Source organism: Vanellus vanellus (genome assembly GCF_965231255.1).
Source record: "Vanellus vanellus genome assembly, chromosome: 16".
NCBI classification, from domain to species: domain Eukaryota; kingdom Metazoa; phylum Chordata; class Aves; order Charadriiformes; family Charadriidae; genus Vanellus; species Vanellus vanellus.
In genome coordinates this window covers 13,612,851-13,633,993 of record NC_138921.1, presented here as the reverse complement: position 1 = coordinate 13,633,993, position 21,143 = coordinate 13,612,851, and the positions used below count along the sequence as shown (strand labels likewise).

The 21,143-nt window shown below is 52.1% G+C and overlaps 3 protein-coding genes across 6 annotated transcripts in view; 2 read left to right on the top strand and 1 right to left on the bottom strand.

The window, feature by feature from the left end:
- The first annotated feature begins 506 nt into the window (after window positions 1-506).
- OGFOD2 (2-oxoglutarate and iron dependent oxygenase domain containing 2) lies at window positions 507-7,379 on the top strand. Of its 2 annotated transcripts, XM_082491578.1 has the most exons (7): window positions 507-633; window positions 722-778; window positions 2,774-2,884; window positions 3,890-3,989; window positions 5,118-5,242; window positions 5,729-5,986; window positions 6,696-7,379. In XM_082491578.1, exons 1-7 carry the CDS (start codon window positions 511-513, stop codon window positions 6,969-6,971), a joined length of 1,050 nt encoding a protein of 349 aa, XP_082347704.1. In that variant the 5' UTR covers window positions 507-510; the 3' UTR covers window positions 6,972-7,379. The 2 variants fall into 2 exon arrangements, with proteins under 2 accessions (XP_082347704.1, XP_082347705.1); XM_082491579.1 differs by lacking the exons at window positions 507-633; window positions 722-778; window positions 2,774-2,884; window positions 3,890-3,989 and adding an exon at window positions 4,520-4,722 and having other exon boundaries at window positions 4,826-5,242.
- A 1,156-nt stretch (window positions 7,380-8,535) lies between these two features.
- ARL6IP4 (ARF like GTPase 6 interacting protein 4) lies at window positions 8,536-14,624 on the top strand. 3 transcript variants are annotated; one of them, XM_082491544.1, is made up of 6 exons: window positions 8,536-8,599; window positions 10,336-10,529; window positions 10,902-11,267; window positions 11,749-11,866; window positions 13,286-13,355; window positions 13,574-14,624. In XM_082491544.1, the coding sequence occupies exons 2-6, from the start codon at window positions 10,349-10,351 to the stop codon at window positions 13,622-13,624; spliced, it is 786 nt and encodes a 261-aa protein (XP_082347670.1). In that variant the 5' UTR covers window positions 8,536-8,599; window positions 10,336-10,348; the 3' UTR covers window positions 13,625-14,624. The 3 variants fall into 3 exon arrangements, with proteins under 3 accessions (XP_082347670.1, XP_082347668.1, XP_082347669.1); XM_082491542.1 differs by having other exon boundaries at window positions 13,571-14,624; XM_082491543.1 differs by lacking the exon at window positions 8,536-8,599 and adding an exon at window positions 9,267-9,279 and having other exon boundaries at window positions 13,571-14,624.
- A 3,328-nt stretch (window positions 14,625-17,952) lies between these two features.
- The window catches only part of PITPNM2 (phosphatidylinositol transfer protein membrane associated 2), a gene marked incomplete at its 5' end in the record, with an annotated part of 67,862 nt that continues 64,671 nt past the window's right edge, over window positions 17,953-21,143 (bottom strand). Inside the window, 3 exons of the mRNA XM_082491603.1 lie at window positions 17,953-19,237; window positions 19,519-19,647; window positions 20,937-21,120. Of these exons, the coding sequence (XP_082347729.1) occupies window positions 18,893-19,237; window positions 19,519-19,647; window positions 20,937-21,120 (658 nt within the window). The 3' untranslated portion in view covers window positions 17,953-18,892. The remainder of the gene's footprint in view (window positions 19,238-19,518; window positions 19,648-20,936; window positions 21,121-21,143) is intronic.

Below are 21,143 nucleotides of genomic sequence, written 5' to 3'. Positions count from 1 at the left end.
AAGCGCGGGCGCGGCTCCTGGGAGGGGCGTGGCGTCGCGGTGGTTCTCAGGGACCGTCTGCAAATAACCTTCGGCGACCGTTGCCGCTCCGGCCGCGCTCCTCAGCACACACACCCCCCCTCGCCCCTTCCCCGGTCAATGGAGCGGGTGTCCCGCCCGCGGTGCTGCCGTCCTCCGCGGTGTCAGCGCGGGCTCCGGGTGCTCCTGGCCCGCGGCAGCCACAGGGTGGAAGTGCGGCTTGCGCCTTGCCAAGAATTGGGGCGGGATCTGTGGGGAAATGGCATGGCTGCAGGCCCCGGTCGCGGCGACGCCACCGAAATGACGAAAAAGAAAAAAGCCTAAAACGGGAGAAAACGGGCAAGTTTCGCCTCCCCTCGTTTTTCTCCGCGTTGGGAATTTGCCGACGCGCCCTCGGCCCGGCCGGAAGTAGCGCACCCCGCCGCGCGGCGGAGCCCTTTGGCGGCTGGACCCGCGCCCGGCGCCGCCTCTGCCCGTCCGCCGGCGGGAAACATGTCCGCGGGCCGCCCGTTCCTGGCCTGCGCCTGCTTCTTCACCGACAACGTCTTCGTGGGGCGCTACGGGCTGCACGTCCGGTACCGGGACGAGGGACAGCTCCGCCGCGACCACGGGCGGGTAACGGCGGGGCGGCGGGCACCCCCTACCCGGTGGCGGAGGCTGAGGCCGAGGCCGGGCGGTGGGTGACGGGCCGGGTGTGTTGCAGGCGCTGCGGGAGCGGGGCTGCCGGAGCGAGGAGGACTTCAGAGCCGTCCTCCGGGAGGTAAATCGCCGGTGAATCCTGTCAGAACGGGCCGAGGGGCTTCGCTTCCCGGGGGGGACCGAAGGCCTGAGGGGAGCGCCGCCTCAGGGGGGGCCGATCGCGGCGGAGGGAGGGGGGGGGCACAGCGCACCCCGAGTCCCCTCAGGGGATCCCCCCGTCACCTGTGGCATTTCCACGCCCGGGGTGCCCCGGGTGGGGGTGGAGGGAGCCGGGGAGGTTCGCTGAAGCCACAAGCGCTGACGGAACTGGGGCGCAGCTCCCCGGCCCTCATCAAACCCGGTGCCGGGCAGAGACCGAAGGGAAAAATTCCCCGCTGGCACCTCTGTCCGAGGCTGGATGCTGTCGGTGCTGTGTTTACATCGGCAACGCCCTGGAAGTAAATACGGTAATTCAACACATTCTCAAAACGGCCTTCTGGGCCATCTGGCCTGACTGGTTTTGGTCAGCTGGCTCCCAGCACCCTTCGAGTTTGTCTTTCCTTGTCCCTTCTTTTGTCAGTTACTTTTAAAGAATGCCTTGAGGTGGGATCCCCCAGAGCTCAGATAAGCTCTCCTGAAGAAGGTTCTCACAAGACCTTCCCCCAGGGCACTCCTTTAGGGAGGGATCTGTCTGTCTTTCCAGGCCAGGGACAGAGACCTGTCACACAACCAGCTCCAATTTCACCCCAACACTAAGGGAACAGACAGGTTCTTTTAAGGATCCTTGGCAGGATAAGGCCAGCGCTAAATCATGTTTACAATTAAAGCTTAATTTTCTTAACAGGGTATTATAATTAGTATACCACAGAATTTAGGATTAGAGTGGCACAGGATTTCTACAAGCGGAATCAATGTAGCACAATAAGCATAATACAGAATTTATAATACAACTGCACTTAGGATTTCTGGATCCTAACTTAATTTATAATTTCTAATCCCCTAGATCCTAACTTAATATAATTTATAATTTCTAATCACCTGGACTCTCTGCAGATTGGGTCAGATCTTAATACGTGGTTTGCTGTACCAATATAACCATCATAATCTAGACTCAAAAATCATATAAAAGAATATGAGATACTCAGTCCTTGGAGAAAGCAAATGACAGGGGAGGCGTCCCTGGCCACCAGAGGGTCACAGCTCTCGCTGTCCAGCAGCAGTTCAGGTCTAAGTTCCCCACTTAGGACTTGTGACTGCTTGATTTTATAGGCAGTGCTCTGGGTGCCGTTACGCTTCCCTGTTCTGTGCTGGGGTCATCACCACCACTGGGCTGGCTGGGTGCCTGGGACCTTCAAGGCCGGCAAGGAAGGGAGTAGTTGGCCTGGCACCCAGGAACCTTGGGGCTGGTAGGGAGAGAGAATGGCTGCTTGCCTTATAAAATGGCATTAGTTATGCTAACCACATAACCAGGGGTCAGGAGCAGGGGTACTGGTCACACCCTTCATTTTTTGCTGAGGAATGTTATAAACTAATCTCATGGGGGGGTTATTAAATAGGAAGAGCTGCCTGAATCAGCTGCTACTACAGCTGTTTCCTCTGAAATGACAGATTAGCCTGTCCCCACAACACTTAGCAGTAATCTCTTCATGACAAGTCCTGTCTCCCTCACAGCAAATGTCTTTATTTTGGACAATGCTTATATTGTCAGAACATAAGCCAGACTCTTAAAGCGCAGGCTGGCAATTCATGAGGCGTCAGAATGCCTGAAAGGGCTGAAACCTAGCAGCTCCACTTGACACATCCATGGAAAGACTTCAGTTTTGTTTTGTTTTGGTTTTTTTTAAAGTTAGTTTTTAAGCCATTCGTAATAAGAACATGTCTCAAGTCCCTTTTAGGCATTTGGCTTTTCAGATATTTATTGGACTTGTCTTGACTACAGAAAAGCAAAGGCATACACTCTGTCTCCCAGAGGTGCCCAGAACAAAAATAACTGGTTTAAAACAATGAGCAAATTCCTGGAATTGTTTTAGTTATCCCATTTGATTTTCTAACAATATGCTTTTTTGTTTACTTGTAGATTGAGGCAGAAGTGCAGAGAAGAAAACAGTTAATTCATCAGTCAGTGGAACGCAAAGCCATCATCTCAAAGTGCTACAAACGAAAACACCCAGAAGTGTACATTCTGCAGGTAGACAGTATGTTTGGAATCTGTTTTGCACCCAAGAAATTGCCTGACAGTTTATTTTTGCAGTAGGAAGCCCTCTTCTCGGGATTGCTCACAGTGCTAGAGCTGGACTGAATTAAAACCAAAGTGTAGCATATTAAAACTGAATTGAAAACTTTCACAGCATAGCATGTTCTCCCGGCGAGATTCTGCCTGGCTTATAGCCAGATGAGGGTCATTCTATATTGAAGCTGCACCAGCACCTGGTACGGGACTCCAAATGCCATTAGTAATTTAGACCTAAAGCATCATCGCAGCAAACGGGGTTGCTGAGGTCTAACAAACAGCCACAGGAATCAGCCTTTATGGGCTTAACGCACAGACAGGTTACTAGTTACTGTCAGCTGAAGGGGGGCAACAAGCTGCTTCCACGTATACACCCCACCGCCAATGCAGGGAGAGCCCTCTTTGTTATGGGCTACACTGCTTTGAATTACCTCCTGTTTGCCAGACATAAGACTTCCCAGCTGGATAAATACCACAGATCAGCAGTAGCACACAAACAAGTTCACACAGATTTACTGCTCTATGATCCTTTTGTAACAAGTTCTGCCGTTGTCTGTCATGATCTGTGTGGGGAAGTGCTTAAAGCAGAGTATAGTCATTCTTTTGTGCTGAGGCCATGACAAGAAGCTAAATCTACTAGGAAAGATTTTGAACTTAACTGTTAGGAGTCCATAATGCGAGCCAGGCTCTTTCCCACCGCGCTAAGGATAAATCTGGCCAGTTATACTTAGAAACCGGTGAACTAGAGCAAGAAGCAACTTACCTAAACCACCAAGAAAAACACCAGTAACATTCTGCATTTCCTGCCACAGAAGTAACCCAAGTGTGACTATCAGCCTCGTTCCCTAGACTTTACATATTTTCCTATGGCTGGCTGGAAGTCCGTTTCCCTCTTGGGCTGTAAAAGTCTGCGCAGGCTAATTGTGTTTCTGTGTGTTTTTATCGTCCTTCCCTTGATGCCAGGAGTCATTCCTGGCCCCAGATTTTCTAGAAATCGTGAGATACTGCACATCACCAGATGCTCATCTCCATGGCCTCCTGCGCTACATCGAGTCCTTCTCAGGTAAAGAAAACAACACATCGGTCACAAAGATCTTCCCGTGTGACACTGTGACTTCAGTGATGACAGCTGTTTTCAAGCCCTGTCTTTAATAGCTCAGATTTGATACACAGCTGAGACAAACAGGATGTTATTTTCTGCTTGACAAGAGTCTCTGGAGAGGCAGTATTGTGCAGCAGTTATGCTCTGGATGAGATCCTGTTTTCTGCTTTTCCAATCCCAGTCTGCTGATGTCTCATCAGAGGCCCTAGCTGCAGCAGGGCTGGGGTTTTGGTTGTACCACAACCTCACAGGGGAGCTTGCTGAAGGAACACTGTTAGCCTGGGGAACTTGTTTTTCCCTCCCCAAGTGCTTTACTATTTCAGACAATCCCTGTTGGTTAGTCTGAGCTGAAGTAGTTTGTCTAGATTTCAGTCTTTTTAAAAGAGATCTGGGTTTTCAGCTTCCCTGGTGGCATCCATGAAGCTCTCTCCCTACCAGAAATGCTGACAAAACATAGAGGGGAAGCTGCAAAGTTGCCTCTTTTTTACAAGACAAAAAGAAAGACACACATGTTGTGTATGTGCAGGGCTCCTGGATATGTCCAAGGCCTGATTTCCAGGCAACACAGCCTTTTCACACTGTCTTTATCTCAGCTTCTGTATCCTCAATACTGAGCTCCCCTTAGACAGAACTTTACAGCTCTACCCTGAAAGGCAGCTCAGAAGGCCTGGTCTTCCCAGAAGGCTGGCATTGGGTGAGTGAATCTCCCCTCCCCTAATGACCTTGAGTCTCCTTCTTCCAGGAAGTTGTATTCACGCTACCTATGATGAGCTGTTGATTCATCACTTTCCCTCCAGATCTGCTCAAAACATTTCCTTGGCACATTCAGCAGGCATTTAAATCAGTGCCAGATCTCCCAACTGGATGGGGAAGCCTGAAAACAAGGGGCCAACATGAAAAACAACAAATACATCCCAGAGCGGATCCCGAGGAATGGTTCCAGCCCTTTGAGCAGCCTGAGCAGAAAATGAAGCGCGTGGGTCCTGCGTTCTCACTGACACCAGCTCAGTATAGCTAGGCAGCATGACAGCCAAGAACACTCTTCCCTGTTATTTTCCCCAGCAAACAGTATCTCCCTTCTCTTAACAGATAAGAGGATCTATCGACTCCCAGTGTTCACGGAGGAATTCTGCCAAGCCTTTGTGGATGAGCTGGAGAACTTTGAGCAGTCGGACATGCCCAAAGGCAGGCCCAACACTATGAATAACTATGGGGTAGGACTCACTAGCTCTTGTGCTTATTTAGGGGGAGTGTTCACAAGCAGACTCCGTTTACCTCCTTGCTTCACACTCCTTTTCCTTCCGAAATGCCTGCAATTTGAACACAGAGCAGTTTGAGTACAGCCCCTTTGAAGTGCAAGGGTTGAGAGAATGCATGTTACACAGGCAAAAGGACAGGGGAATGCAAGGAAAGGGGATGGGAGTTGGTATCTTAGGGCAAAGAGCACCCTGTATTCAAGCAATACACGTTTAAATCAAGGAGTCCATTTTTAAAGAACACTTAACTTTCCATCTTGCTTTGTCTTTTCTCCATCACTTTCCACTGTGAGCCTCCTTTTGCCTGTAGCTGGAGCCTTTGCTCTAAAGTTCTTTATCTGACCAAGCAGCAAGGTTGGGAGAGAACAAGTCAGCTCTGCAGCAGCTCTGATGAAGCAGCAGATGTAGTTGGTCAGCTGTTCCCATCTCTTCTCTTTGAGACAGGTTTTGCTAAATGAGCTTGGGATGGATGAAATGTTCATAACACCCCTGCGTGAAAAATACCTGCAGCCCATAACGGCACTGCTTTATCCTGACTTGGGAGGCACTTCTCTGGACAGCCATAAAGCCTTTGTTGTCAAGTACTCGCTACACGAAGATCTGGATTTGAGCTCTCACTATGACAATGCAGAAGTCACCTTAAATGTTTCCCTGGGAAAAGACTTCACAGAAGGCAACTTGTACTTTGGTGATTTCAGCCAGGTACTGAGCATATTCCTAACCTGGACCCCAATTCTCTTCTGCACTACCCCCTCACCCCCCAGTTTCAAGGCACTAACTGTGTTCTGAAAAACAATTATTCACTTCCAACAGTCAAATCTGCTCTGTCCCTTCCCCCTTTTTTATAATGTCTTGGTTATACAGGAACCTTTTATGCTATAAGCACACTACCAATATTCAAGCTAATTGCAGCCAAGTCAGAGAGAGGACAGAGACAACTATCATAGTAGAGAGAGGACAGAGACAACTATCATAGTAGAAGCTGGAGTGAAACAAATCAGTCTTTCCCCAACTGCAATAATGAACAGGAAGGTGCTGAGAGAGAGAGAGAGAGAAGTAATTTGTTTCAGATGAGACTTAAACCTAAATCTGTAGCCCCTATTTCCAGGGGACTCTTGACAAGAGAGGGGTAAAAGCACCCATACACTATTGAAACAAATTTTTTGATTGAAAGTGTCTTTAAATTCCCTCTGGACCCGGCACTGAGAATGTCTTACTTGGAAACAGTTGTACTAAACTTCTGCCAAGCCATCCCTGAAGCGGCTGCATTTCAGAGGCACAGTGAGTCCTCTCCATGTTGCTCACTGGGTGCTGTGGGTGAAGAGGTAACAACTAAAAGTTTCAACTATTTGAGCATTGTTCTGCTAGGGAATTTCTGGTGTAATGCTGTATCCGCCTTCCTTTGTTCCAGGATCCTACCCCTGTGCCAAAGTACATAGAGATCGAACATGTGGGAGCCCAGGGGCTGTTACACCGAGGAGGGCAGATCCACGGGGCGCTTCCCATTGCCTCCGGGGAACGCTGGAACCTCATCATTTGGATGAGATCATCTGCCATCCGCAACCAGCTCTGCCCCATGTGCAACAAGAAACCTGAGCTGGTGGAAGCGGAGGGGTTTGGAGATGGGTTCACAGAAACCCTTGAAGATGATGTGCCTGAGACTGTCAATCTCTGTTCCTTGTGGTAGCAGAGAGTAGGGCCTGATTTCTCCAGACCAGGTTCCTTAAAGCTCCTTTCTGACCTCTCAAGACAGCGCTAACAGACTCTTTGATGGATGCACAAGTCATGTAAGATGTAGCTACGGCCTTGGAAAGTGATGCAAACCCAATCCTGCTGGGGTTAGGGAAGCCAGCTGCCTGGACAGCTGAAAGAGCTGGTACTCGACTCACCAGGGCTCACGCTCAAGTTGGAGGACTGCTTGGAAGATGGAGAAAGCCTTAACACTTTGATTCACTGCAAAGGCTCTGTAAATATTTTCAAGTGTATGGGGAAAACACCCAAAGCTGCTTGGCCTTTGTGAAGACCTCTGTGCCAACAGCAGCATCGCGGGTGCCACTGTAAATGGGAAAGAGCGGTACAATAAAGCCCTTTACTTACCATTGCTCTGCTGTTTGCAGGGACTCCTGTCCTCTTCCAGGGGAGAGAGAAGAGCGTTTTGTTGCTGGGTGACAGTGAAGGATCCGCTCAAAAGTGAGATACAGGTGATTCACAACAGGCTGCTGGGAATAGCATAGAATTATCATCACCAGAGGTTTACTTAACCCAGGCTCAGAAAAATCCAGCAGGAGCAATACAGGGAGAGCTGGTCCCACTGGGTGGCTGAGAGGATCTCTGAAGGCCTCTGCGACCTCTTTTGAGCAGAATTTTCCCTTTCAAAGATTCTGTGAACCTTATCAAGCGAGCAGAAACGGTCTTTTAGAGACAAAGCTCTGGGAGCTACCTGCAACATAGCAAAACTTGCCAGAGGAAGGCAAGAGCGTAGATTTAACTCCCTTCCTTTAGTTATGTGAGCAGGTGAAAATATAAAATAATTCTCTCAGCCTGGGTGCAGCAGGCAGGCCTGGGGCTTCTCCTTTGGCACCAAGATCCGCCGGCAGCCAATGCGTTCGGAGGGCCAAGTGCTGTCCCCGTCTCACTGCCGGCTGGCTGAAATCACAGGCTCTCCCATCTACAAGACAAATTAAAGAAGCCAAATATCTTCTGATTTGGTGGCTGCATTTTGCTCTGTGGAAAATTAATTGTATGTATTTGATCCACCCGTACGCCACTGTGTTTCTAAGGGGCTTTTTCATTCATTGATTCAACTGCAGTAATTAGAGGGTGCGGACTTTGCATCGTCGGTAGTTGCGAGAGGCTGGATGTGAGCCGGTACAGCTCGCACAGAGGGTGCCCATTTCAGCCTTCGCAGCAGACCCGCTATATTTTCGGCCGGGGATGCCATTAGCACACAGCGCTGATTGGCTTTTCGTTAGCAAAACCCATTCAAATTGCATCTCGGGAAGGAAACCGGCTTCTGTATTTGCGCGCGGAGCCAAAATTATCAAGAAAACCAGTCGTCAAGGCTCCATTTCCTTCAGCAGAAAACGTTAGCGCTTCCTATCAGCGCCTGAATTAGACCCAAAAGTTTAAGCCGAGGGGCGAGGCCAGCGCTGGCCCTGCGGGCCCGGAACCAAAGAGCGGGCCCCGGAACCAAAGAGCGCGGCCCGGTTGCCGCCCGGCCCCGCGCCTGGGAGCCGGAAGCGGGGGGGGCGGGGGGGAGAGGCGAGCGGCGGGTACCTCGCTCGGTGCCGGCGGGACGGCGCGGTCCCGGCTGCGGTGAGTCCCTCCCTCCTTCCCTCCTCTTACCGGCAGCGGGACCGGGCCGGAGCGGCTGAGGGCACCGGGGAGGGCGGTTACAGAGCCGGACGCGCGGGGCCGCGCTCTTAAAGGGCCAGCGCACCTAGTACTGAGCTCTTAAAGGGCCAGCACGCCCAGTGCTGAGCTCCTGAAGTACCAGTGCACCTTGCGCAGGCTCTTAAAGAGTCAGCACACCTTGTGCTAAGCTCTTAAAGGGACAGCACACCTCTTGCTGAGCTCTTAAAGGGCTCTCTGTGCTGGGGCAAGAGGGGCTGTCCCTCCGGCCGCGCCGCAGCAGCCGGGCTCCCGGTTCCCCGCCACGGGCCGGGCCTGGGCCGAGCTGGGTGGGCAGGAGGAGCCGCCCTGGTGTGGCCACGAACCTGGAGGCGAGACCCCAGCTTTGGGGTGAGACCCCAGTTTTGGGGTGCGACCAGCCCAGGGTGCTGCCGTGATGGATTCGGGGCTCGTCCCCATCCCGCAGAGTCGCCCCGGACTTGTCGGGATGCTCCTCTCTGCACCCAACTTCGCATCCATTGACCCTGTTGCCACCGCTGTGTAAAAGCGGTTCCTGCTGCCTCGTCCATGGATGGAGCGGACCTAAGACCCAAACGCTCTCCCGCCAGCGGGGCCCTGGTGTGAGGTCCGGACGGCTGCTGGGGGTGTGTTGAGGGACTCCTGTCCTCAGAAACTTCCCTGCGTGTCCTTAATTGTTTTGGGTTTGTTTTTTTTTTTTTTGTCTGAGTGAAATTTCCATCTGGAAATCAATCAAAGGTTTGATTCACTTGGGAGCGAATCGCCGCTTGGGAACGTCAAGGTGGTAAACATGCAATTAATTAAATGCAGTAGTTGGAAGGTGGCTGTGAGAAAGCGTTTCCCAGATACTGCTCTGCCAGTTTGTTTTTTAAATTAATGAGAGCATATATCATGCCGTCTCTGGCCTGTGGCTGCTGGCAGTCGGGCGGGCTGATGGACGGGGATGCCAGCTCAATGCATAATCTGTTTTCTAAAAGCAAATTGGAATATTAAAAATTCATTCCTCCCCTTGGCTTGCGCCTGCTCTTGGCATTTAAAATAATGAGGTGGTTGACTCCGTGTTCGGCCTGGGGAGGACGTTTCATTCTGCTCACTGTCACCGCAGCATCGATCACACCTTGCCGGCGTCCGTCGGTGGGTGCAGCATCCTCCCAGTGGCTCTCAGCCCCGTGGGGTGGCCCGTGGCTGCTGAGCTTCAGCCGTGGGGCACACATTGCTTGCAAATGTGTCTTAGGCCCCTCGGCACCTGCCCACGGTGGGGATCAGCCCCATTCTTTCTTAGTCATCACATCTAAGGACAAACATGAGGAGTGTGGGGAAAACCTGGCAGAGGTTTTTCCTGGTGGAAAACCTGCTCTGGGACGGTTGTCTGGAGGTGGGTGAGGGCTGCCCGGGGATGGCAGCGCTGACCCTGCATGGCCCCAGCTTTCCGCTGAGGGCTTTGTTTTGTGGGTTGGTGACATTCACTTTGGCCACAGCTGTGTGATGGGTAACCCTGACCTACCCCTGCACATTGGGAGCTCAGCGAGAGCGGGCATGAGCAGAGAGGGAGTTTAACAGCAGCAGGTCTTCCAGGGCTGGTTGTCTCAGGGTTGGATTTAAGGTTTTTGGGGCTGCCGGACATGTTGCCACTGAGCGGAGGTGGTCTCCCCCATAGCGCTGATGTAACCTTTTCCCTCCAGGGGCTGATGCACAATGGCCCACAGCCAGTCTCGGAAGCGATCGCGAAGCAGAAGCAAAAGCAATTCTCGGAGCAGACAGGAGAGGAAGGAGAAGAAAAGGAAGAAAAGCAGCAAGGACTCACACCGGGGCAGCGGCTCTCCTCTGAGGAAGCGGACCTCTGGGTCTCACAGACACAAGTCGAGCTCAGAAGCAGGTAGGGATGGTAAGGGAAAGGCCCGTGACCCCACACTTCCACCACGTTTCCCTGGGGCAGGTGCACAGAGAGGGCCCGGCTGGATGAAGAGGGTCCCTGCTGTCAGATAAATCGGTGTCTGTTGCCTTGCTGTGCGTTTTGTGCCTGTTTTAGTGTCGTTCTGACAAGTGCAGAGCCCTACAACCCCTATGTGTGCTGGTCTGGCAGTGCACCACCGCACACTGTGATGTGTGTGGTGTCGGCACAGAGGAGTCTTTGACCCAGGTTTGGGGGCTTTGCTGTTCAGGCAAGAAAGAAACCAGGCTGGAAGGGGGATGACCAGCTGCCGCAGGGCCAGAGCTGCTCCACTCAACCTCTTCTTATGTATTGCAGAAAAGAAGAAGGAAGGAAAGGATGAAAAGAAGAAGGAAGGAAAGGACAAAAAGAAGAGGAAGGCAAGTACTTCTTCCTCTGAGACAGCGTCTTCATCTACCAGCTCCTCCTCATCTTCCTCTTCCTCCAGCTCCTCTTCTGATGACTCCAGTGACAGTGACTCCAAAACGAAGAAGAGTCGACACAGCAAAAAAAAGCGAGCGAAACAGAAAGACAAAAAGAAGAAGAAGAAGGAGAAGAGAATAAAGAAGAAATCAAAAAAGAAGTCGAAGGAAAGGGCTAAGGAGGAGAAAGCCAAGGAAGAAGTGATGCCTGGCCCCTCACTGGAGCAGTGGCAGAAGGAATCACTGGTGGACTCCGGACCAGGTAACGATGGTGTTTCTCTCCTGCTGAAGCCAGGGCACACAAGTGTCCATTGGGGAAAGACGCTCTCATGTCACCCTTCCTAGGACCCACATGAGGTGTCTGAGGGAAGCAGGGCTGTGTATAGGGAGGAGCTCCAGGCTCTCCTCCTTCCTACGTACCGTGGCCACCTTTGAGCCACACCAATAAGCACAAGGAGCTACATTCAGAGATTCATTTGTGAAGTGTTTAGATGTAGTTCACACATGTGAATAGGGAACAAAGATGCCAAGTGGAAGGTCATGGTCAGCAGTAACACACTGGCAAAGCTGGTACTGGCTTTGGCACATGAAGTGGCCCTTCCTTTGTGTGGTTCATCACTGAACCCGAGTGCTGCTGGGAAACTGGTGTGGCACGTGTGTCTCTTCACTGCAGACGTGGTGCTGTGCCCCTCGGCCAGGAGCCGCCCCCATGAGCATGGCTCTGACTAACTGATGCATTCCAGTTTTGACAGATGAACAAAAATCCCGAATCCAGGCTATGAAGCCAATGACAAAGGAAGAATGGGATGCGAGGCAGAGTGTCATAAGGAGAGTTGTGGATCCCGAAACGGGGAGAACCAGGTATGATCCCTGGGGAAAAGGGAGATGGGTTGTCCATCCCTATCCATGTTGCATGGGTTGGAGTCCTGGAGGATGCTGGTCCACAGCACTGCAGTGCCATGCGTGGACCCAGGTCCCCTTCAGCAGAAAAGGCCTGAGCTGCTCCCTTGCAACTCCCCTCCCATGAGACCTGGTGTAACTTAACCAGAAAGTGACATGTTTTACACCAAATTACTGAATTGTGCTGGGGCTCCATGCAAGGGGTGCAGGGCTGCGGCCCAGCCGGGAGCTGTGGGATGCAGACGCCAGGGCACCCTACTGCCCGAGGCACAGGCTTTGTTCCTTGCACTGTGAAGGGTTCAGCTTCTTCCCATTAAATGGGACTCTGCAACCAGGGGCAGAACAGCAACCAGAGGAATGACTGGCACCTCCTCACCCCACTGCTTCATGCACTTGCCTTCAGCGCCAAAGCGTGCAAACTCTCAGCCCCGGTTAGCACCTGGGTGCAAGTGAGGAGGGAGTGTGTGTGCCCCTTGGGGATACAGGCAACAATCAAACCTAAGTTCGTTTAGCTGCCAAATAGAAATGACCCAGTTTTTAATAAACTGCATCTTCTCAGCAAGCAGAAAACATCATGCTGAAGAGAATCGGGTATGACAAGTCCAGTCTTAAAATAGAAGGCAGCCTGCAGGGCTCAGGGAGGTGTGGAACAAAGGTCGGTTCCCCGTAAGGCATGTAATGAAGACAATTAAATTTCTGTTCATGTTTGGAGGTTTGAGCCGTCTCCAACACTGTTTGGAATTTGCTCAGCAAGGTGCTCCCTGGTCTGGCTGCCGTTCAGGCCCAAACCAGCCCCTGTTTCTGAATGGCTCTGCAGTTTCCTGGGGCAGCCAGGACCAGACCTAAACCCTGTGTGAAAAGGAAGAGGTTGGGGCCATTGCTGTTGTCAGCAAAGCCTCTGCAGATGGTGGGGTGGAAAGAGATGCTTTTATTAGTGTTTTCTCCTACTGTGTGCGAGCGTGACTAACTCTGCACACAGCAGGCAGTGCCCACAGCCTGGGACAGCTGGCCCATGCAGGGGGATGCTGATGTCTCAGGGCACCACACCTGTCTTTGCTGCAGCGTGGTGACGTTAATCCCACAAGAGCAATGGAAAAGCCTGCCGTGCTCTTTAAGCTTGATAAAGCCAGAAAAAGTCACATAATGCAACCTCAGAGGTAGGTTGTTGCTGGCCTTGCCTAGCGGTGCATCAGGCCAGCACCTGGTACCGGGCACGTACTGCTGTGAGGGACCTGGTGGCTGTGTGCCTGAGCGGGGGCACAAGCGCAGCCCTCGGGGAGGCGGGAGGGGGGCCAGCACCTTTTTTGGCTAGGAATCAGCATCGCTGACAGGAACTTGCCAGTAGCCCTCACGGCTCACGGCCCTGTGCTTGTCTTCTAGGCTTATTAAGGGAGACGGAGAAGTACTAGAAGAAATCGTCAGCAAGGAGAGACACAAGGAGATTAACAAGGTAGTGGGGACTTGGCGCCAGCATGAGCTGCTGGTGGGTGGGTGCAGGTGTGGAGCTGCTGCACCCAGAGGCGTTGTCTTGCCTCCCTGGGGACCCCACCGACTCTACCAGGGCAAGCCGAGCCCTGGCAGCTCTGCAGGGGCCCCCGTGGGTGGGTGCTGGTGGTCCTTCATCTTTGGGCAGTGCTGTGAGTGCCCGTGTCTCTCCCTTTGCAGCAGGCCACCCGGGGGGACGGGCTGGCCTTCCAGGCGAGGACGGGGATGCTGTAGTGAGCATGCGGGTGCCAGCCGTGCCGGGAGCCTGTCCTGCCGCTGCCAGCACAGGCAAGAGCCTCTGTCTCTGGACCATGCAGGCAGCACCGCATCAGGATGTTTCCTCTGAGGCAGTTTCCAGCTGCTCTGTAAGTTATTGACTGGGAAGGAGAGCGACTTTAGTGGTTCGTCTGCCAGTAAACAGTTTCTCCCCCCCCTCTCCTGACTGGGGCCAGCATGGTCGTAATGCACTTGGACCTGCTTGCCCCGCTGCCCCTTTCAAGGCTGGAGGAGCTCAGCAGGACCCAGGGGAGAGGTGTGCTGGTGCTGAGCACCTGGAGGCACTGCTGCCCCTCAGCTCTGGGCTTGCGTGGGCAGGAGCCAACACTGCGGCCAGGACAGGGTGTGCACTGGGGCTGTAAAATACACGGCTGGCTGCCACTTCTTCCCTTCGGGGGCTGCTCTTGGCCCCTTCCTTGCTGGATCTGCATGTCTCGTGCTTACCTGGTGCTGCAGGCTCACGGGCCCTTCCCACTCACCCACCTGCTCAGAGAGGAGCTGCTGTGCCGCTGCGTGGCTCCACTCAGGCTGCAGTTCTCCCCTGCGCCTTCAAATGCCCCCCTCAGCTGCGCTCCAGGGGCTTTACTCAGCTTTGGGGCAGCTTCATCTCATCTGGTGGCGCTGGGGGAGCACGGGCCTGGCCCACAGCACCAGGGTGCAGGCAGATGTGCTTTGCAGAGGGGTGGCTTTGCCTTGCTGTCTGTTCCTGCATGTGACTCGTGTCCCTTCCCTGCAGCGCAGGCCCCAGGCAGCGTTAGGGCTCCGGACTTCTTGGGGCCCATTCCCATGGCTGCCGTGAAGCAAACAGTTGGCCTTTCCCTCACTGCAAAGTCCATAAATCTACAAACTGTTAAACAAAAGAAAAAGGACAAATGGGTTAAAGGACAAGTCCTGCAGGACTGATCTGTGCGGAGGGTTTCCCTCTTTGTTCATCGCTGTAACCCCATTAAACTGGTGCCTGCTCACGTCTTGGGGTTTGTGACTTGTCTGTTTCTAGAGTCTCCCAAAAAAAGCAGACAGAGAAGAGCCTTCCCATTTCTTTAATCTGTGTAACTCACAATGATACTGTACACAAAGCACACCCAGGCATTGGAACGATGCACTAACAGCAAGGAGGAGAAGGAAGTTGTACAGAAGGTTTGTCACACACAAGCGAGTCATCGGCACGGTACTGTACACACAGGGGCGTACCCAGCGCGGCTGCCGGCGCCCTCGGGCATGCCCTCCGGTGGTTCCCCACACACGCGTCTCTTACCCCTAAAGCAATTTTTTATAAATAAAATATAACTAACATCGTTGGAATATAAAATTGACAGTCGAGGGTATCAACAGGCAGAGGGTGCTGAGGACAGGGAGGGGACCGTAAGGCTTCTAGAACTAATAGGAAATGCAGCAAACGGTGGCGATACCTGAAGAAGGGGGTGCTACAGCAAGCACGGCGGCTGCTGGGCGGAGCGGGAGTTTGTTAGTAACCCTTTGGCTAGTTACTGCTCTCGGCTCACCTGTCGGACACTGTAAACGTTTTTGGTATTAGAATTTCGCCTCATCTGCCTAAATGATCTAGCAAACCCAGGAAAACAACTCAGAGGGAATGCATGGGGTCCTCTTTGTTTTTAGAAGACTTTAAAGGGACAGCGTCAGGTAGAAAGTCTAGCCCAATAGCACAGTAATACAAAAAGCTGCTTTTTATAAAAAAAATCTGAGCTCCACATCGGAATTTGATTCCCATGGAAACAATTTAAAAAAACAAACAAAAAAAACCAACAAAAAATCCCGACTTGAGGCAGCCTGCAGAGTGCGGGCCGTATTGTGCTAGTGTGCGAGAACAGGACGTGGGCTGCAGCAGAAGCAGCGCGACTCGCCGGTTGCGCTGATGGCTGCCCAGACAACGGCGCTAGGGAGGAGTACAAGAAACTTCGTATTCTTTCATTTCAAAGCAAACAAGTTGTTTATAATAAAGGTAAGTTAGGGCTGCAACCTGACAGTGCCCCTTTAGTAAGGATGGAATATACATTCATCTTTCCCTCACTGCATCCAAACGGATCCTCTTCCATTCCCGTGGAAAGGCATCGGGTCACATGCATTGCTCTCCAAAACAGCTCGGAACAAACAGGTTATAAACACAGAGTTAAACTATTGCTATTGTTCTTTGAGTGAGTAGCACGTTGATCTTTGCTTCAGATAGATGAGTGCCAGATGGGGGCGGCTGAGGATCGATTGATGTAGACTATGACGGACTGAATCGGTGGAGAAAAACTTATTGGCATATTTCCTGGTAACTACACCCACCTCATCTGGTATTATTGCAGCAATAAAGGTCCTGCTCTACAATTGCTTCTCCGCGTTGGATCCGTACAATGGCAACAGATGGGGGGCCAGGGAAAGGACCCGGGCAAGTTTCAAGAAGCTCAACAAAGGATGAGGACGGAGGTGCTGTGATTGTCAGTCTAACTGGTTAGTAGCTGATTAAAACATGGAGTGATGGAGAGGTGAGTATAATATTGCACTTCTGCATTCATTGACAGTTACATTAAACTTGGTCCATAAAATAATTGCTTTGTACATAATGCCTGAAACAAAAAAGCTACATTTTTAAATATTAATAAACCCTGAAGGTTCCAGTCCCTCCAGACATTTTTTTTCCTCTACATAAATAAATAACTTTCCATTTTATATATCCACTTTTTATGTTGAACATTTACATTCGCCTCTGTTTTACACTATCTACACATAAGAAAATGCGAACATCTCGTCAGCATTGGAAAATGTACAGATCACGCCTTGGTTGTGGGCTTGGAGGAAAGTTGAATTTTGCAAAGGCCATATCCAAATTTGCAGAAATTATTTTGTGATGTGGTTCGGTGACTTCGCAGGATGGATTGTGGCTTGGCTTCCTACTCAGATGGCATCTGTTTGACAGAACGTTCGACTAGCAAAAAGCTGGGACGATTCACATTGGTTTTAAACCCAGTCAGCTCTGGATGTACATTCAGAGAGAGCTAAGCTGAGTCGGCAGAAAGGGAAGTCAGTTTTCGGTAACAAAAGTCATCAGATACATTCTGTAATTGAGTAATTATCAAAGAGAAGTGGTTAAACCTTTTGCAGTCAGGCTGCAAGACGTGGGAGATGCACTGGGCGGCAGGCGGGCAGTTGGGTTTGAGCGCTCCCCCGGCTCGGACGCCGTCGGCAGCTCAGCACTGTCCCTCCTCTGCCTCCGCTTCGACCCTCCAGCGCCACGAACACATGAGATCTACCTTGGATGTCTGATGAGTTAGATTTGCCTACCGTGGCCCAGAGCCAATTAGCAGAGCAGTGTTCACAGTGCTGTGTGTCTCAGTGCGGCCGTCCTGCACTTCATATTCAAACAGTTAATAAAATGAAGCAGCCAGTCTAAAAAATTCTTTGTTATAAATAAGATCCTCATAAGTAGAAAGTGATATAAAGACGGGAAAGTGTGGTGGGGGAAAGCAGGGTTACACATAGACGGGGAGCTCGGTAGGACTATAAAATCTCCACGTGAAGAGGCCAACTGGAGTCTGTAAATGGGCACCCCAGAGCCCCGGGGGTGGATGCCCCTCCGCTCTGGGAGGTGTGTGCAAGGAGGGAACCGGGCCCTGCGCCGGGGCTGACCCGGGAGGGACAGGACTAAGGGGCTTTTTGGCAAGCCCTCGCTCTAGGCACTGTTCTCCTCCGCTGCTGCAGAGCGATGCGCCCCTGTTCCTGTACCACGCACCGCACGCGTCTCGGTGTCACCGGGGATGCCAGCCAGCAGCAAGCGCTTCGCCCTGCGCGCCGGCAGCTCCCCTCTGCCACGCACCCAGCCCCGGCTCACTCCAGCAGCGCACAAACCATCAGCTCAGGCACATCCACTGAGAAACACACCAGGAAAATTAGGATATGGCCTTTTCTTAAGCTTGCCTGACATTGTTGGCACACTTCCTTACAATCTCCTTACTGCTGGAAAAACTTCTGCACAGATTTTTTTTTTTTAAATATATACATATACATATATATACGTGTGTGTGCATATGTATATGCATATATGTATATACACACGCACACACACCCTGGCTTAGCAATATTTCATTGTCATGCACTACAAACAGTTAGGTGTAGCTACATGAGATGGTAACAGGTTTCCATTCTAAAAATCATCAGTGCAAAAAACAATGAGGTTTTACAGTTCAGTAACTACAGGTAAAAGAAGCGAGTCTAGTTCCCATGAAAGCTGCTACTGAACTTGGAGAGAACCTGGGAAGAAAAACCGTCTCAGAGGTGGATGTTGAGAGAGTCAGACCCTGCATTTGGATGAGAAGAACTGCAATGCGATCTAGCTGCTGAGTGCCTTCAGCTGCTTCCAAATATACGGTGGTTACTTTTGGAAATAATACAGAGCGAGAATATTTGGAGACTTTAACAGCAAATTAAGTGTCTGAGGTTTGTAACAGCTCAAACAAAATAGCTTGTATTCCTCTTTTAATAGGTCAATGTGTTAAATTCCATCGGCTTCTAAAAGGTCTCTTTAAAAAATAACAGTAATAACAGTAACTACCCCACTTTCTTGGGCATGAATCTGCCGACATTCTGCCTCTACCAACAGCATCGATACATCCTTATGCTCTGCCACTGCACATACTCCTTGAGAAAGTGGCTGAACTCAAAGCTCTTTGTACAGGTAAAGCTCTCGGTTGCTCTGCCTGGCACAGCCCACAACAAATCCCTCGCTCGGGGCTGTCTGTGCCAGGGGAACAGCGTACTTAGTGAACCCCAAACCCACCCCGTGCCGGCACCGGCAGAGCACCTCCGTCTGACTCCTGGGGCAACCAAGAACAAGTTCCCCCAGCCTCATCCCCTGTTCCTGTGGCTCTGAGGACAGCTCTCGGTCACGCATATTGGAGCGATGGCTAACAAGGCGAGGAGGCACGTATTTACAGTCACTAAACCTGGATAAGAGAAGGAGGCAGGAGAGAGCGCAATCTCGACCTGGAGACTTTCCCCCCCCCCCCAGTTTCCAGCTGTTCCTTGGGCTCATGCCGCACAAACCTGACGCTCCCACTGCAAGGCCTGCACGTTCTGCGTGGGAAACATCCCATCTCTTCCCAGAATACCATGATGTTATTAGAGTAGCACCATATTTACCCTTCCAGCCCGTAACGCCGGCCTCGTCCCTCTTTCCTTTTGTTTTCTCCGGTGGCTGCAGCCGACAAGTCGCTGGCTCTGGCCTGGCTACTTCTGCCCCAAGAGGCCAGACTCCAGCCGGGATGCTGTGCTCCGGCCCCAGCACCCTGTGGCGATGCTCATGCTTCTTTGGCTGCGTTCCCTGTCCCTCTCCTTGTCGCTGTCGGACTGGCTCTGGGTGCGCTCGGGGCGGTGGCCGGCGCTGCTGCCGGTGGCCGAAGGCTGGGAGGAGATGGTCCGCAGCAGGTGATTCCTCTTGCGCAGGAACTCGGTCTGGCTGGGCAGCCCGAAGCTGCCTTTCCGCAGCGCCATGCGCGTGGTGTTCTTGGCAGGGCGTGAGCGGTGGTTGTACTCCAGCTGGGCCAGGTGGGCAGCGTACCCCTCCGTGATGAACTGCGAGACAAGAGGGATGAGAGCAGGGGTTAAGAGGGATGGGACACGTTTCCCTCATAGCCACTGGCAGCCAAACGGGTTTGCTGTGCCAGCTTCTCTGGGGTGACGTACAAGACATGGAACCACTCGGAGAGATGTGATGGGTCCTGGTCTGTGGGACAGTTCCCGTCCTCTTGGCGAACACTAGCTCAGTCACTAGTCTTAAGATGACCAAATTGCCACCCCCCTCCCATGGGAGGCCCTTGGCGGCACCTCCAGGGCTCAGACAAGCTGGCTCCTACCTGACACTGGCTCTGCAGCTTCTTGGTGGGCCGGCCAACGATATAGATGTGCGTGGGCGGGAGGCTGATGGAGCTGTACACAGAGATGTCCTTAGTAGATCCATATGCCGCATGGATCCTCATGTGGAGCTGTGGGGAGAGAAAGCAACATATGGGTGCCCCTGCTCAACGGACAGGGCTCTTTTTTTTTTTTTTTTTTTTTAAATAGCATTTGTGGGACTCTCAGGTCAATAACTTATGTAAGTTCCCAACTGGACAATGCAGCGCTGTGCAAAGTGCTAATTAACAGAGCTGGGGATGTTCACAGGCCAGAACAAGGGGAGTAACAGCACTATGAAAGCAGATCTCTGCTCGCGGACCCACAGCCTTTCCTTGAGGTCTGCGGGGGGCAGGGACGCTGCACACTTCACTGCTTGCTTGTCACGGGGGAGAGGAGCTGTTTGCAAACCCCCAGCGCGGTAATCATTAGCGGGGAGCGTTCCCCTGCACCAGCCGTGCTGTTGCATGCAATTCTGCCGTTTAACTCTGCCGGGCAGAGGGAGAAGGGACAGGCAGCAAAATGCGCTGCTTTTCAGGGATTCGTCTGCCTCCAACTCTGAGCAGAGAGCAGGTCCTGGCCAACCCCTTCCTTAGCGGGCTGAGGCAGGGGCTCGAAGGGACGGTGCAGACACCGATACCACCACAGACCGGCTGGCTTTGTGCCCGGAGCCGCAGACAGGCCAGGGAGATGGAAAGGAAGTCTCTGACCCCGGTCACAAACTTGTTCTTCTGGAAGACAAGGCAGAGCAGGCAGCAAGTAAGGTCCAGCTGCTCCCGCCACTGTGACTCAGGCCAAAACATGAGTCTAAGACAGTTAACGAGTGGCTTTCGCTGCTATTCAAGGCAGGACACAAGTGCTGGGGACACCGGCAGTTCCTTCGATTGCCGGACAGAGAAAACCTCGTTTTATCTGGAGCTTTTCTGAGGCTCTGGGCTGAGCAACGTTAAGACCTCCCTGGGGTCAAACACTTGGGAAGATGCTCTGTGGAGTCTCCCGTCAAGGCTGGGTGGTGCAAAGGCATTTTGGCAGCAGCTCCATGCCCTCTCAGACCTGCTGGTTACACCGCGGGCAGCCAGAAAGCCACCAAACAGGTGAAAAAAGTGCACACGTGGGGAATGGAGGCACTGCTGCCTCTGTTTTCATTAGGCATTTGGTGTTGGAAGGACCAGTGATGAAATGGAGCAGTGCAGAGCAGAGATGACACAATTCAACAGCGTAGACACTTTTGTAGAGCAATAAAAGGATGAAAAGAAAATGAACAGATTAATCTTCCACTGCAGGTCACATCGCTGCCAAGAGACTGGTGCTGACAGGGGCAATTGGACGAGGAGCAATCTAAACCCGTCCTACGATCATATTTCAGCAGACCCAGACTTACGTCCGTGATGAGGGATTTCAGGAAGTTGGCCTTGTGCCGCAGCGGGTCGTGAACGAGCCCATCGCAGAAGGAGACGATCCCATGGGGGAAGTTGTGCTGTGCTAACCATGCCACCACCCTCTGCTTCTGCATGTCGGGGCGGCCTGTGACATAGATAATGAGGTAGCCGAGGTCTTGCCAGTGCCTAGAAGGAAAGCCACAAGTCAA

Coding starts and splice junctions, on each gene's coding strand:
- OGFOD2 (XM_082491578.1), top strand. CDS start 511: ATGTCCGCGGGCCGCCCGTTCCTGGCCTGCGCCTGCTTCTTCACCGAC. Junction 779..2,773: donor TCAGAGCCGTCCTCCGGGAG/GTAAATCGCCGG, acceptor GTTTACTTGTAG/ATTGAGGCAGAAGTGCAGAG. Junction 3,990..5,117: donor CTACATCGAGTCCTTCTCAG/GTAAAGAAAACA, acceptor TTCTCTTAACAG/ATAAGAGGATCTATCGACTC.
- ARL6IP4 (XM_082491542.1), top strand. CDS start 10,349: ATGGCCCACAGCCAGTCTCGGAAGCGATCGCGAAGCAGAAGCAAAAGC. Junction 11,268..11,748: donor ACTGGTGGACTCCGGACCAG/GTAACGATGGTG, acceptor GATGCATTCCAG/TTTTGACAGATGAACAAAAA. Junction 13,356..13,570: donor GACACAAGGAGATTAACAAG/GTAGTGGGGACT, acceptor CTCCCTTTGCAG/CAGGCCACCCGGGGGGACGG.